At 44.8% G+C, this 13,827-nt stretch overlaps 1 protein-coding gene across 2 annotated transcripts in view; it reads right to left on the bottom strand.

Annotated features, from left to right (window-relative positions):
- Positions 1–13,827, bottom strand: part of mib1 (MIB E3 ubiquitin protein ligase 1) — an 85,018-nt gene that overhangs the window by 52,935 nt on the left and 18,256 nt on the right. For both annotated transcript variants that reach the window (XM_080726629.1, XM_080726630.1), the window contains exons 10-12: positions 11,565–11,672; positions 10,678–10,875; positions 8,810–8,961 (exon numbers count right to left, since the gene is read on the bottom strand). In XM_080726629.1, coding sequence (XP_080582755.1) covers positions 8,810–8,961; positions 10,678–10,875; positions 11,565–11,672 — 458 coding nt within the window. The remainder of the gene's footprint in view (positions 1–8,809; positions 8,962–10,677; positions 10,876–11,564; positions 11,673–13,827) is intronic.

Here is a 13,827-nt window from a genome sequence, read left to right as displayed (position 1 = left end):
CACCTACGTAGGTTTACAGTAATACAAGCCAATTGCGGCAGCACAATTCAGCTTCTTAGATTATTAGCCTAATCTAAGCAAGTGCGTGAGCCGAGAGGGAGAAGGGAGAGGGTGGGCGGGGGTGGATGGGTGATAAACTCTTAATTCCACAAATGCCGGCAGCAGCGAACCAGCGGAACGCAGCAGTAAAGCCTAATTTACACTTTGTCGCACAACTGTGCCGCATGCCAAAAATAACAGATTTTCAAGCTAACAATGCAACGCATTACATTCATGTGTTTCTAGGGGGCTTAGCCCCCCCCAGAAACACAAACATTCCACCCATTTCACACAGTTGTTCTCTCCGCAGGCCCGTAACACTATTTTCTATCTAATTATGATCCCTGTTAGGATGAGCACCATTACAGCGCTGCCTATTAGTTCTAGCAGAGTGAATCGGTAGATTGGGAATACATGTCGTTGGCATTTCAGAAACACAGTGAAAGAGAGCGACCACAACCAACCAGTAACTCTCGCCCCCTCCTCCTCCCCCTGGAAGCCCAGGTGAAGTGATTACCATGCAGGACCGCCCCGTATTGCCCTGCGCATTAAAAGAAAGCAGAGTGCCGTGTTATAGGTGGGGGTTAAAAAAAAAGAAAAGAGAAAAAAGAAAATAGGCACAGACCACCGCTGCAGGGCCTGTTTGGAGCCCGTTTATGAGTCACGGGCTATTAATCGTATTGTTTACAGTGCTGTAGCAGCTACTGGCTTCAAGCAGCCCGAGGGGAGAGACACAAGAGACGAACCAGGCGGCCCTCGCAGGCAGGCGCTGCGGTAAACACGTGCAGCGACAGAATGTGCATTATGGATGGCCGAGGAAGGCCTTTCTTTTAGCCCTGCCGACGTGTTTCAATTGTGTATTCCAGTGCTTTCAATTTACCAGCAACAGTAAAACTTAACAACGGGCCTAATTTACGAGGAATTCCATTTACACGCGGCCTAACGCACTGTGTGTGAGAGTAATGAAGGGGGTGATATATAGTTCAGGCTCCCAGATTACCGGGCACCCCCGCTGATAGAGTTGATTTGTCTCAGTGTTGGGGACTCCGCGCGGCCAGACTCATCTGTCACCTACGGGGCTCCTCCTCCATCTTCCACCCACTGCTGCAAGGCCCACCCATGCTCTCAGAACGTCTAAATCAGGGGTCTTCAACGTTTTCAGGCCAAGCAAGGACCCCTTAGCTGAGAGAGAGATGAAGCAGGGACCCCCACAACCTTCTCATAGATTCCATATAGTTTGACAGCACAATCATCAGTGTATTGGATTCATGTCAATCTGTGTTTTCAGATATTTAACCACTTGAACCTTTCACTCTGTAATTAGTCTGTTCTTTTTCCCCCTCTACACCAAACCTCTTTGCCGAACATAGCCGATCTACAAGCTCGCAACGCCTCGCGTTGTGAGGCGTTGTGAGCTTGTAGATCTGCTACTTTTTGGACGCTAGGGTTCAAGTGGTTAATATAAAAAAGGAGAAAAAAGGTTTCTATCACACAAAGATTTGGAGGACCCCCTGTAGTAACTCTGAGGACCCCCTAGGGGTCCCCGACCCCCTGTTGAAGACCCCTGGTCTAAATACATTACACACACACACACATACACACACACACAGGGTCACTGCTTAGTACCAAAAACTACTAGCGTGTTGTTTGATGTGGATAGCTTACATCAGGGCAGCCGTTGCAGTGTGGGGGTATCTCTACTCTGTGCTTCCATGTGAATTGGGACTCGTCACAATGGAACTATTACGTTTTAGCCACGCCTCTCTCACAACTGCACACCCGGAACATTCCGTGCCATCGTAGTTCAATCTAAAACACGAGGAGGCACGCTCGTGATTGTGAACCTAGGCAGGCCCTTGGAGCCATGAATCACACAAATCATTAAGCCTAGGCACCTACATTAGAGGGACCCAGCCTCATATTCCTGTTCAGTGGGTAGGACAGTAAGGACACAGCTCCGCATCCAAGTACCTCTTCCTGACAGTCTCAGAGGGCACTCTTCAAGAATATGACTCTACAGCAGGACTTCCTTTCAAGCGCTCAGTCGAGACACCCGCCTCTACAACAGAAGAGGGAAAAAAAAACAGCTGCACGACAATTTTCACTTCAACCCAGGGAGAGATTTTCAAGGGTTTTAGGACTTGGGCTGAGTCTAGAGGACCGTCTCCACAATATTGCGGGAGCTCGAGCGTGAAATAAAAGTAAATGGCGAGATTGGAGAAGGTGACATATATCTTCGTTTCACTGAAGGCGAGAGGGGACAGAGCGTGGACTGAAGCAAGTCAGCCCCACGCTCACAACACAACACGACAGGGGCCCTGCAATATAAAATACTAACTCCAGCCGTTTTCACCTTCCAAGTCAATAACAGACTGAGGACTGCGATGTTACACTCAGTGGTGGTGAAGAAGGTGCTATGTATTGTTAAGTCCTAAGGGTAACCAGCTCCCCATTTCCTTCTCCAATAAATTCTAGTGAGCACACACACACACACACACACACACACACGCACGCACACCATAAATGCACAAGATTCATATGAAACCATAAGTGAAAAGATTTGTCTTCCGCCTTTGATGCTATTGCTGGCTAAAGGAGGAAGAAAATGTAATAAATGGAAAAATATATATAAAAATACATATACGCTTTATCACGGTACCATGAAAAATGACTCCAATGCATTTCCGGGCACACGGCTCGAAATAGAATGTCAGGCGCAGGCTGATTGCAGTGCAGATTATTGTCTAACAGGCTATCTATCAGGGTGTTGGTTTGGTGTAAAGGAGGCGAGGGCTTTAGACAGAGCCGTTGTGCAGGCCATGCCAGGGCTGAGGGGATGGGACTGGCCAGGTGCTCCATGGCCCCCTGACCCCAATTTCATTTGTCCTCGTGCCAGGCCAGCAGAATGTATCTGTCCCCATGGTCCGAGGCAAGGGACGTGCTGGGCCCCTGATTCAGCCCGGGAAAAAGAGTTGGAGAGGCCCTGGAAACCTAACCTGACTTTCGCCAGATGGTTTGCAGCATTGCGTATGCCTGCATAACGCTCTGCTTTACCATCTGGGCTCGGTCCAGCACAACCGATGTAAGGGGCGGGCCATTTTTTCAAATTCTAAAGCAGGTGATTGGATATGGCCGTGCCAACTCCAACCACTCATATTGGCCTGTCTGCATGACGTTGCACCCAGAATCCGCCTCCTGGGTTTCCACGTGGTCTGCAATCAGACTCTATTGGCTCAGAGCCGCTCAGAGCCCGCCCATAGCTGCCGCTGATTGGTCCGGCCCGGGACTTTACGAGTGTTATCAACTGTGCTGGAGCGAGCCCAGATGGTAAAGCAATGCATAAGCAATGCTGCCACCATCTGGCGAAAGTCAGGTTACTGGAAACCTTGTATGTCCAAAACAGTTTGTTTTGTATTTATCATTTTAAAAATGATTTAAAGGGGTGGTGACATCCAAAAATAAATTTTGAGTTTTTTATGCTTTTTTTAATGTTCCCTGGCCTCAATTACACCAAAAAAAACACAACTTTTGACATGCAGTGGTTTTCCTGCTATCTGTGTGTTTGTGCCGGTTTCTGCAAAATGAGTCTCAAACGCGCAGTTCATTGGATACTGGACTCATACGTCGTCAGTCCTCCTCTCTCCCAGTCTCCCTGTCTGTATTTCTCCCATAGAGTTATTTCTCCACAGCCCAAGTTTTGAGGAAGTGACCTCTTACATTATATCGTCCTTTAATTGTAAATATGGGCATATAAAATACATTTATCCATTCAAATATCTTATTTACATCAATATCCTTCATATCAAGTAGTCTGTTTATGCTTTAGTGAAATAATTAAAATCGCTATGTATTTGCGCACAGCGGAACCTCTCTCCTTCTTACCGACACTCTGTGTCGGCTGTGTCCGACTAACAGTGCACTGTCCCCGGGGTAGAGCTAAGTGGAACCTCCCTCCTTTTACCGACACTCTGTCGTTGCTGTGACAGTGCACAGCGCACCCACACACACACACACACACACACACACACACACACACACACACACACACACACACACACACACACAGACAGACAGTAATGCGAGCACCCAGTAAAACGCTATAACACAAGCAATAGGTGTTTCTCTAAACTGAGGCATTTAGCCAAAATATGTTGCTATAACTACAAAGGACCATGACGTTTTTCTGCATTGCGGAGCGGAGCTGAACGTTACCGCGGCGCCGACGGTCTAAATTGAACTCCGCGAAGGTACATAGTAACCGCAGGGCTCCGGTAATGTATCGTTCCCGGGGTAAGAAAAAACACCCGCGCCTCGGCTCGTAATGACACAATTCCCCGCTGATCATGCAGACGCGTATGCCTCAGGCCAGGGCTTAGCTCAGCCTCTTTAGCTGCCATGGTTGTGTGTGTCTGTGTCACAGCCACTGTCTTGTGCGAAAGCAACAAAAAATGCGAGCACGCATCTCTGTGTGTTGGAGCCGGGGCGGCCGCAGATCTGTATGTGCGTGGGTGCGCGTGCGTGTGTGCGTGCGTGTGTGTGTGTGGCCACTTTGGGTACCATAGTTTGAGAATCGCTGTCCTATAAGGGCTGAAGTGATTGATTTGTATTAATAATCAAAATCTACAAAGTTACTAGTAACTAAAGCCTCCAAATGATTGTAGTGGAGAGATAAAGTGCATTTGCCTCTGAGATGTAGTGGAGTAGAAGTATAAGAATTGAAAATTGGAAAGGGTTAGGGTTAGGGCTAATACTCAAAATTGTACTCAAGTACATGTACTTACTGCACTATAGGCCTACTAATATTTATTTTGTTAGAATGAGTGGGAGAGAGAGGCTCCCCTGGTGGTGAGTTTAGAGTATTTCAGGTGACAGACCGTTTTTCATGACACCTAAACAGAGAGAGACACCATGGCTCCATGGAGTGGATTTTCAAGTTTAAACATTTTAAAACATGTTTTTAGGACCAGGGCAAAGACTTTTATGATTGGTAAAAACAGAATGTCATTTAACCTTTAAACTAGTGAAAACAGCCGATCTACAAGCACACAACGCCGGTGCGAGGCGTTGAGTGCTTGTAGATCGGCTGTTTTCACTACTTTTGTGCCTTATATGATGAAGCAGGGCTTTGCTTTGCGAAAAAAATTATAAATTTGAAACTTGGAGATACGAGGTTTCTGCCCGACAGTGACGATTTACTTTGTTGGCCGCCCAGCCCCCAAAATGGAACGAAGGCCGACATTTTATTTTAAATATTTTTTCCTAATGGCCAGCATGAACCGGCCGGGAATGAACCGGCCGTTCGGGAGTTTTCCCGCTTTTCCCAATGGCCAGCACGTCCCTGGTCCGAGGCAAGCACACACTCACACGCTCGCGCGCGCACACACACACACACACACACCACACACAGAGCTCAGCCAAAAAGGCAGCTGTTGACTTCCCAAAAAAAAAACAACAACACTCCAGTCTATAACCCTGACCCTCAAAACACAAATGTCCATCACCTTCAGAGGTTGATATACAGACAGTAGTCTCTATAAGCCACCCTTAATATTCGCATGCATGCGAGACCAGAATAGCCCATCGCGGAGCGGAGCAGCAACCAGGTGGAGCCAGAAATAGCTGTGGCCAAGGACAAGACAGACTCCTGTTACGGTGTGGGCCAGCGGCTTCAGGCTAGCCTCTGCTAACATGCAAAGCAATAGACCAGCATTAACAGTAAAATAAACTAATGAACTTCAAGGACTATTAGGTGCACGGCAAAAAAAAACTATTTGACAGATGCTTTGGGTTCCTCACAGGTAGTCTAATGTCAATGTGAGTCCATGCCATCTGGTGCAGAGACAGACGAAGCCTGTAGGCTTATACCTGGGGCCCAAATGAATGAAAAAGAAAGAGCGAATAACAGAGAATCTGCCTAAATGCAACATTTATGTAAAATACGAGAGTCAGTGCTATTCCTCTTGGACTCTTTGGGGTCTGATAGTGGCATAACAGTGGACAGTTGGCATTGACCTAGGAATCTGTGGCAAAGAACATCAAACCTTTATCTTTCTTTACACTTTGTGTTATTCCAAGATGTGTCCATTTGATTTGCATTTAAATTATCCTGTAGCTGCAACAGTGCAAGTAGCAAGATTCTTATAAGAATAGGAAAGATCTGTTTCCCAGTGAAATGTGATTGTAATGATTATTTCCTCAGTTTACCAAACAAATTGCGCTTTGTTCATTTCCAGAATGACAAGTCTATATCAGGGAAATTAGAGTTGAGCATGTTTTCCTTACATCGAAAACCTGCTGTCAAGCAATCTACAAAGCAATGATCTTTCTCAAGTGCTACTCAACGTTCTTTGTGAACTGATGAGCGTAATTCACTCTGATCATAGATTCTACTTCTTTCTACCTTGTAATTAAAATTGAAGTATTTCCCAGCCTGATTGGGGTAAGGACTGACATAACAATGAAGTGTGTTACTCGACAAGATTTGAATGAAACTCCTCGGGCCCACTTGTAACCTAGAAAATAACACATAATGATACATAACTATGAATATTTATGTTGCTTTTGGGCTACATATTTATGTTGCTTTTGGGCTGCATATGATAAAATAAACAACTAAACAGCCAAATGCTGTGAATCGTGTGCCTATTGGATTCTACGATCCACTAATGTGCCGGTATTCCAGAGAGCAGACAGACACCATAGTCCAGGTTCCCCAATTAGTTTTCCCCAAAGGGCGAATTATGGGGCCACAACATTGCAGGGGGCGATGGTGGCGTTCCCACTACTCCAGCGACTGTTCAGATATCGTCGGGTGAAAATCTTGTATGTTCGTTTTGCATTAAACTAGTGAAAACAGCCGATCTACAAGCACAGCCGATCTACAACGCCTCGCGGTGCGAGGCGTTGTGTGCTTGTAGATCTGCTGTTTTCACAACTTTTGTGCAACGGCCTTGTATGATGAAACAGGTCTTTAGTTTGCGATGAACGTACAAATTTGGAGATACAAGGTTTCCACCCGACAACGACGATATACTAGTGTTGTTGCTGCTCTTATACCACCATTATTACTGGGTTAGGGCCCAGTAAGGGCCAGACAGTAGCCCCCCGCAGGCCGCAAATGGCCCGCGGGCCGCCTATTGGGGAATCCTGCCATAGTCTAACAGCACTGCCTGGTAGACCTTGTTTGGACACTGAAGCCAAACACAGCCTTCAACATCCTCCGATTTCGATTTACGCACGGTGGGGGGGGGGGGGGGGGACTGTGGCCACAGGCAACAGATGCTCAAAAACCAATAGCGAGCTTTAGTTTTGTGAGCTACTATGGTAGATTACCCTCCAATAAAATAAAATAAAATCCTTTTCTAAAGCGTTCATGTTGTCTGAACATTGACGACTGTTTGTCGCTTCAACAGTTCAATAAATAAGTGTTGGTAACCAAATGTATTTGTTGTTTTCTCTACCAGTGCAATGTCCTACTAACAAGCTAAATATGTAACTGAAAAGCTTTTGTAGGGCACTTGGGGATCTTTTGTCTGTTTAATATGACTTTAGTTTACTTTGGATTCAGGCTTGGTGTGAATAGGATTTTCTTCTAACCCCCAAGGCTGAATAATAAACTAACATGAAATAAATAAAAAATCTCAGAGGTGCAACTGCCACCAACACACCAGAAAAACTGTTAACACAAACTCTGCCATCAAAATACCCCTTTGTACCCCTTCTCTGCCATGCCCGTAGAACCCGTAAATGTAATAAAAATTAATTAAACATTTTTTTTTTATCGAAGCGCAACTAAAATAGGCCGGAACTAATGCTCCGTGATCGGTTTCTACACGGACACATTATTGAGCGGACAACTTTAACATTGGAGTCCCTGAACCGGAAGTCCGTCCTCTATTTTGGCCCGTTAACTTTCTGTCTGAACTCCGCGGCTTACAGATGGAGAACTTATTGATCAATTGAAAAAGTTTCAACGGATTTGAGAAGCTGATGGAATACGCGAACACACGATGCATAGCAGTGTCCGATCACGCACGATGGGAACTGGACGAGCGCCCACGTTAACAGGTAGGAGAAGCCGGCAGTGAAAGACATAGAGAAATTAACGGGCTTTACGGCCGTAAACTATGAATGAGTTAAAAATGCTAAAAAACGCATTTATATAGCTTGTTTATATTTATCCAAAGCACTATATAATTACTTTACATTCACCCAAACATTTACACACAGACACCGCCAACTACGCAAGGCAACAAACCTGCTCATCAAGGAGCACTTGGGGGGCTGTATGAATTTAAGTGTGTGGTGGTCCACAGTAAAGAAAAAAGAAAAATCACCAGCCTCTGAAACGACATTGACTGGATCCAATCCAAGTCATTACATCCAATATATCGTCGCTGTCGGGCAGAAACCTCGTATCTCCAAGTTTCAACTTTGCATGTTTTTTCGTAAAGTAAAGCCCTGCTTCATCATACAAGGCTGTCGCACAAAAGTAGTGAAAACAGACGATCTACAAGCACACAACTGTAGATCTGCTATTTTCACTCGTTTAGTTCATTTTTAAAATGATAAATACAAAGCGAACGGTCTTGGACATACAAGGTTTCCACCCGACAACGGCGATATGAAAGCGCATATCTGCAGAGGAATTCTGCCTCCACAGAATGCTCAAACTGAAGCGAACCATTTCCTGGTCCCAGCCAGGGTGGAATCATCATCAGAGGTGACACCACACAGTGGGGTAATGACAGCAAAGACAGAGCGTTCCTACCTGGGGTTCCCCCGCAGGGCGGCGTGGTGCAAGGCGTTGAAGCCATTGTTGTTGGTGATGGTGACGTCGGCGCCGGCCTCCAGCAGCACGGACAACATGTCGTCCCTCTTCTTGCTGATGGCGTCGTGCAGGGGCGTGTCACCCTCAGAGTCCTGCCGAGAGGGGGGGGGGGGGGGGGTACTGTAAGTAAGTAAGCCTTGAGGAGTCGTGAAGCCCATCTCCTGTTTCTGTACTAGCGAGGAGCGAAATCCGTGCAGGTTGCGACCAACGTTGACTAGGGCTGTCACAATTATTACATAATCGTCTAATCGTGATTATTTGACATTATCGCAATTATTTTGTCATAATCGTCATAATCGTGAATGTTGAAAAATGTCCGAAATAGTGGAAATAGCAGATCTACAAGCTCACAACGCGTCGCATCGCGACGCGTTGTGAGCTTGTAGATCGGCTATTTCCACTATCAAAGTTATTTTTTAAGTAGTAAGTTGTCAAATATGTCAGTAATTTATTTGTGTATTTAGGTTATGTGTCATATCTGCCATGTGCAACTTCAAAGCCTAAAAGCCAAACAGAAATGTGACAATTAATCGTCCTGTAAAATGTCATATCGTGACAGCCCTAACATTGACGCCCCCTTAAAGTTTCGTGACAGTACACTTCACTGGTAGAGTCACGGTCAACTAAAAGGATACCTCAAGAAAGCTTTTGTCAAGCAATTTGGGTCCTATGAATTTAACTTATAACATAGACATTGACAGACAAATCACAGTAGGCTACTAGGCCTACGCAGAAAAAGAAGAAGAAAAACTTGTAGAACACAACGCAAAATAATGGTATTAAACTTGTAAAATACAAAGCCAATGACAAAATAATGGTATTTGGTAAGGATAGGCTTTGTTATCTGTTTAATGATTGTAGTGAAAAATTAGTTTTTAGTGTAGCAACCTTTTCATAAAATACCAAAGAAGTTTTTATTTATTTTATTTATGCATCGCCCCCTACTACTGCTGTCTGCAGAGATGCGCTTGACACAAGAGGTCTCCCTTCGCCTCCGTTCTGTATTGCGAGCCTGACTTCCGTGGGTCCTTCAAAAATAAGGTAAAATCCATGAAAATCGCTGGCGGTTCTGCATTTCCGAATGATAAAAAACTGGCAGCCGTAAAGTGTTAAGAGTCATCTGACCTTGGGGAACTATTCTGACTAGTGCTAAATGCCTCAACTTTAACCCATTTAGGCCTGAACACATTATGACGCAATATTTTATGCTTTAAATATAACAAAAATAGCAGATATACAAGCTCGCAGCGCGGCACCAAGTGCCGCGCTGCGAGCTTGTAGATCTGCTATTTTTGAAAAATCGTGAAAATTAGAATTTTGACCCGATTCTATAAGTGTCTTTTGTATCCTTCTAAGGTTTTTGGAAAAAATATGTTTCTATGTCAGCAATCTGGCCAGCCATCATCAAAGAAAAGGTCCTTTTCACTCTACTGGAGCTCAGTTAGTCTGTTCTTGAGAGACTACTATGTCAGTGGTTCTCAAACCTTTTCATGTGAAGGGCCCCCAAAATGATATTTATCTGGCCACGGACCCCCATCTCAAAACATCTAGTTCCAGGGACCACCCCAGAAGCAAAATTTGAGTTACAAACATTCGCTTTGAAAACACATCTATTCAAAGATTTGCACACATTTTCACTACTTTTTTCAAAAATAGCAGATCTACAAGCTCGCAGCGCGGCACTCGGTGCCGCGCTGTGAGCTTGTATATCTGCTATTTTTCACTGGTTAACAAGCATTCAATAAGTCTAGGCCTAAATGGGTTAATGTGTGTAACATTTCAGAGTAGGTGCAGCATGGAGCAGCTACCTGGAGGCTGGGGTGGCAGCCAAGATCCAGCAGTGTTTTGACCACCTGCAGGTGGCCCTTGTTGACAGCGATGTGCAGCGGCGTCTGCCTGCGCTTGTTCCTGGCGTTCAGGTCAGCCCCGCCCCGCTGCAGCACCTCGATGACGGATCCCTCGTCGCCGAACGCCGCGTGGTGCACCGCCCGGTCGCCATCCTTGTCCTGAGGACGGTCACAGAGACACCATAATGACACTGCTGCGCTCAAACTGGGATTGAAGTAGGGATGGGATGATATGAACATCTCTTGACACGATTATTGTGACCAAAGAAATTGCGATTTACGATATTATCGCGACAAACAAAATGTCCCCAGCATCCATTATCTTGAGGCAGAACATTTGCCCAAAAATTGCTACAAGCTCACCGCGTCGCGACGCGTTGTGAGCTTGTAGATCGACTACTTTTTTGGCGAAGAGATTTGGTGGAGGGTGAAAAAAAACGTATAAAAGTACGTTTATAAGTACGTTTTACCAATTATAAAGTGTTTAAATGGTACTGGATATGCAGCTCGGCAAATAAAAGGTGAATTGATCCCAGTGCATGACTGAGGATGACGTCACGATAAATTAAATCTCCACGATACGATTATCTTGAGTTTTTTTTATCACAATAATATCACTTATCGTCCCATCCCTAGATTGAAGCTTATTTCTTTTCTTTTTTGTTAAGGTTAGGTCAAAGCACATTTTCACTTCCCACGATATGAAAACTGCTTCCAGCCGAGATGTAGGAACACCACGTCTGTGTGCAGAGGGTGCAAACCCTATCTCCGCTGACTAATAAGAATTTAATGGCGTTGGGTGATAAGAGCCAGTGTGAATATTGAGGGAGACAGAAGAGGATACAGACCTCCGCCTCAAGGTCCACGCTGTGTTTGAGCAGCAGCTTGAGCACGTCCACGTGTCCGTTCTGACTGGCCGCCTGCATGGCCGTGTGACCAGCACACTGCCCGTTCACCTGCAAACACACCAGCAGTCACACACACACACTAGGGCTACCAATCTATGGGTATGGGGTTGTCACGATTAGGACATTTTACATGACGATTAATTGTCACTCAAATAATTGCGATTAACGATTTTAATTGTGTATTTGTCGTTGACAGTTACATTCCTGTTTGGCTTTTAGGCTTTGAATTTGCACTTGGCAATCATGACACATAACTTAAATATACAAAGAAATTACTGACATATTTGACAACTTAAAAAAAGAACATTGATAGTGGAAATAGCCGATCTACAAGCTCACAACGCGCCACGATGCGACGAGTTGTGAGCTTGTAGATCGGCTATTTCCACTACTTTTTGAAAATGTTTGTAACTATATTAACATTTCTCAACATGGAAACGATTATGACGATTATGCAAAAGAATTGCGATTATCTCAAATAATTGCCATTAGACGATTATGTAATAATTGTGACAGCCCTATATGGATATCCCACGATTCGATTCAGAATCGATTCTTGGGGTCACAATTCTTTTTTTCCCCCCGATTCTTTCAAATCCAAACGATTCAATTCAGAAACGATTATTTTCCGATTTAAAAACGATTCTCGATTCAAAACAATTCTCGATTCAATTCATAGGATATCAGGATCTACTCCAGTCTGCTGGCATGAAAGCAGAGTACATTTTCATAGCTTTTATAATTGTAAAGGTTTTATCAACTTATTGCAATAATGTAAACACACACGCCCCTCTGTAGCCTACTAGGCTTGCCTGCCTGTACAGCCCACGCTGCTCTCTACATGTGCACGTGTGTGTGTGTGTGTGTGTGTGTGTGTGTGTGTGTGTTAGGGCTGCAACCATCTATCATTTTCTTTGTGATTATTCAAACGATTACTGGGCAGCTGGTGCAGCGGGCATTTTCTCTATGTCACTCCCCATCATCCCCCATTTCCTGTCAGCCTACTGTCTATCAATAAAGCCATAAGCAAAAATAAATAAATAAAAATTATATATTGTATCTTATTTTTTTAATGATAGGCTTTATTGCATAAAGGTGTCAAACAAAAGAAGCAAACATAGCAGAACTATTAAACTCACAACACTAGGCATTGTGAGCTTGTAGATGTGCCATAATCTATTAAATCTATTTGTTCAAGTAACTGTTGCACCCTGGTGTGTGTGTGTGTGTGTGTGTGTGTGTGTGTGTGTGTGTGTGTGTGTGTGTGTGTGTGTTTGAGGAGGTGCGTGTGCACGCTTGTGTTTGTCAATGTGAAGCAGCATCATTTTATGTCGATCCACAAAACTAGCTGTTCACCTGGAGTACCACCAGTGTAGAAAGTGGCTGGGCGTGTCTGTGTGTGTGTGTGTGTGTGTGTGTGTGTGTGTGTGTGTGTGTGTGTGTGTGTGTGTGTGTGTGTGTGTGTGTTCCATTGCTAACTGCAGCACTGCAATAACTCGGAGCATAAATATTAATGCGGACTCCTTTGGGAGTCTCGAGACGTCTCTTGTCCTGGCCGGCCGGATCACTTGGCCAGGCCCAGTGTGCTCAGCTTTAAGCAAATAATTCCATTGAAAGGCGCTGGGGCACCTGGCCAGCCTTCAGCACACACACACACACACACACACGCACGCACGCAGGGGCGTCACAAGGGGGGACGGGGGACGACTGAGTACTAGGGCCCAAGGTGGAGGGGCCTGGAATTATTTTACACTTTAGCTATTGAAAATGTGCGCAAATCTTTGAATACATGTATTTTTTAAGCAAACATTTGTAACTCAAATTTTGCTTCTGGGGGGGTCCCTGGAACTAAATATTTTGAGATGGGGGTCCGTGGCCAAATAAATATAATTTTGGGGGTCCTTCACATGAAAATGTTTGAGCACCACTGACATTGAAACATTGGAAGGATTTGAAATATTCAAAGATTTTTCAAAAATCTACAAGCTTGCAGCTTGTGAGCTTCTATATCTGCTATTTTTCAATAGTTAAAGCACAAAATAATGCGTAATAATGCATTCCCAGTTTAAATGGGTTAAACCCCCTCCCCCTATGAAGAACATTCATGGGGGGCCCGCAGTGAATCCTTGTACCCAGGGCCCAGAATTTGGTGTGACACCCCTGCACGCACGCGCACACACTCTCTCTCTCTCCGAGTGAAGAC

Source organism: Nannobrachium achirus, assembly GCF_963921795.1.
Source record: "Nannobrachium achirus genome assembly, chromosome: 5".
In the NCBI taxonomy this organism is placed as follows: domain Eukaryota; kingdom Metazoa; phylum Chordata; class Actinopteri; order Myctophiformes; family Myctophidae; genus Nannobrachium; species Nannobrachium achirus.
This window is presented reverse-complemented; position numbering and strand designations above follow the sequence as displayed.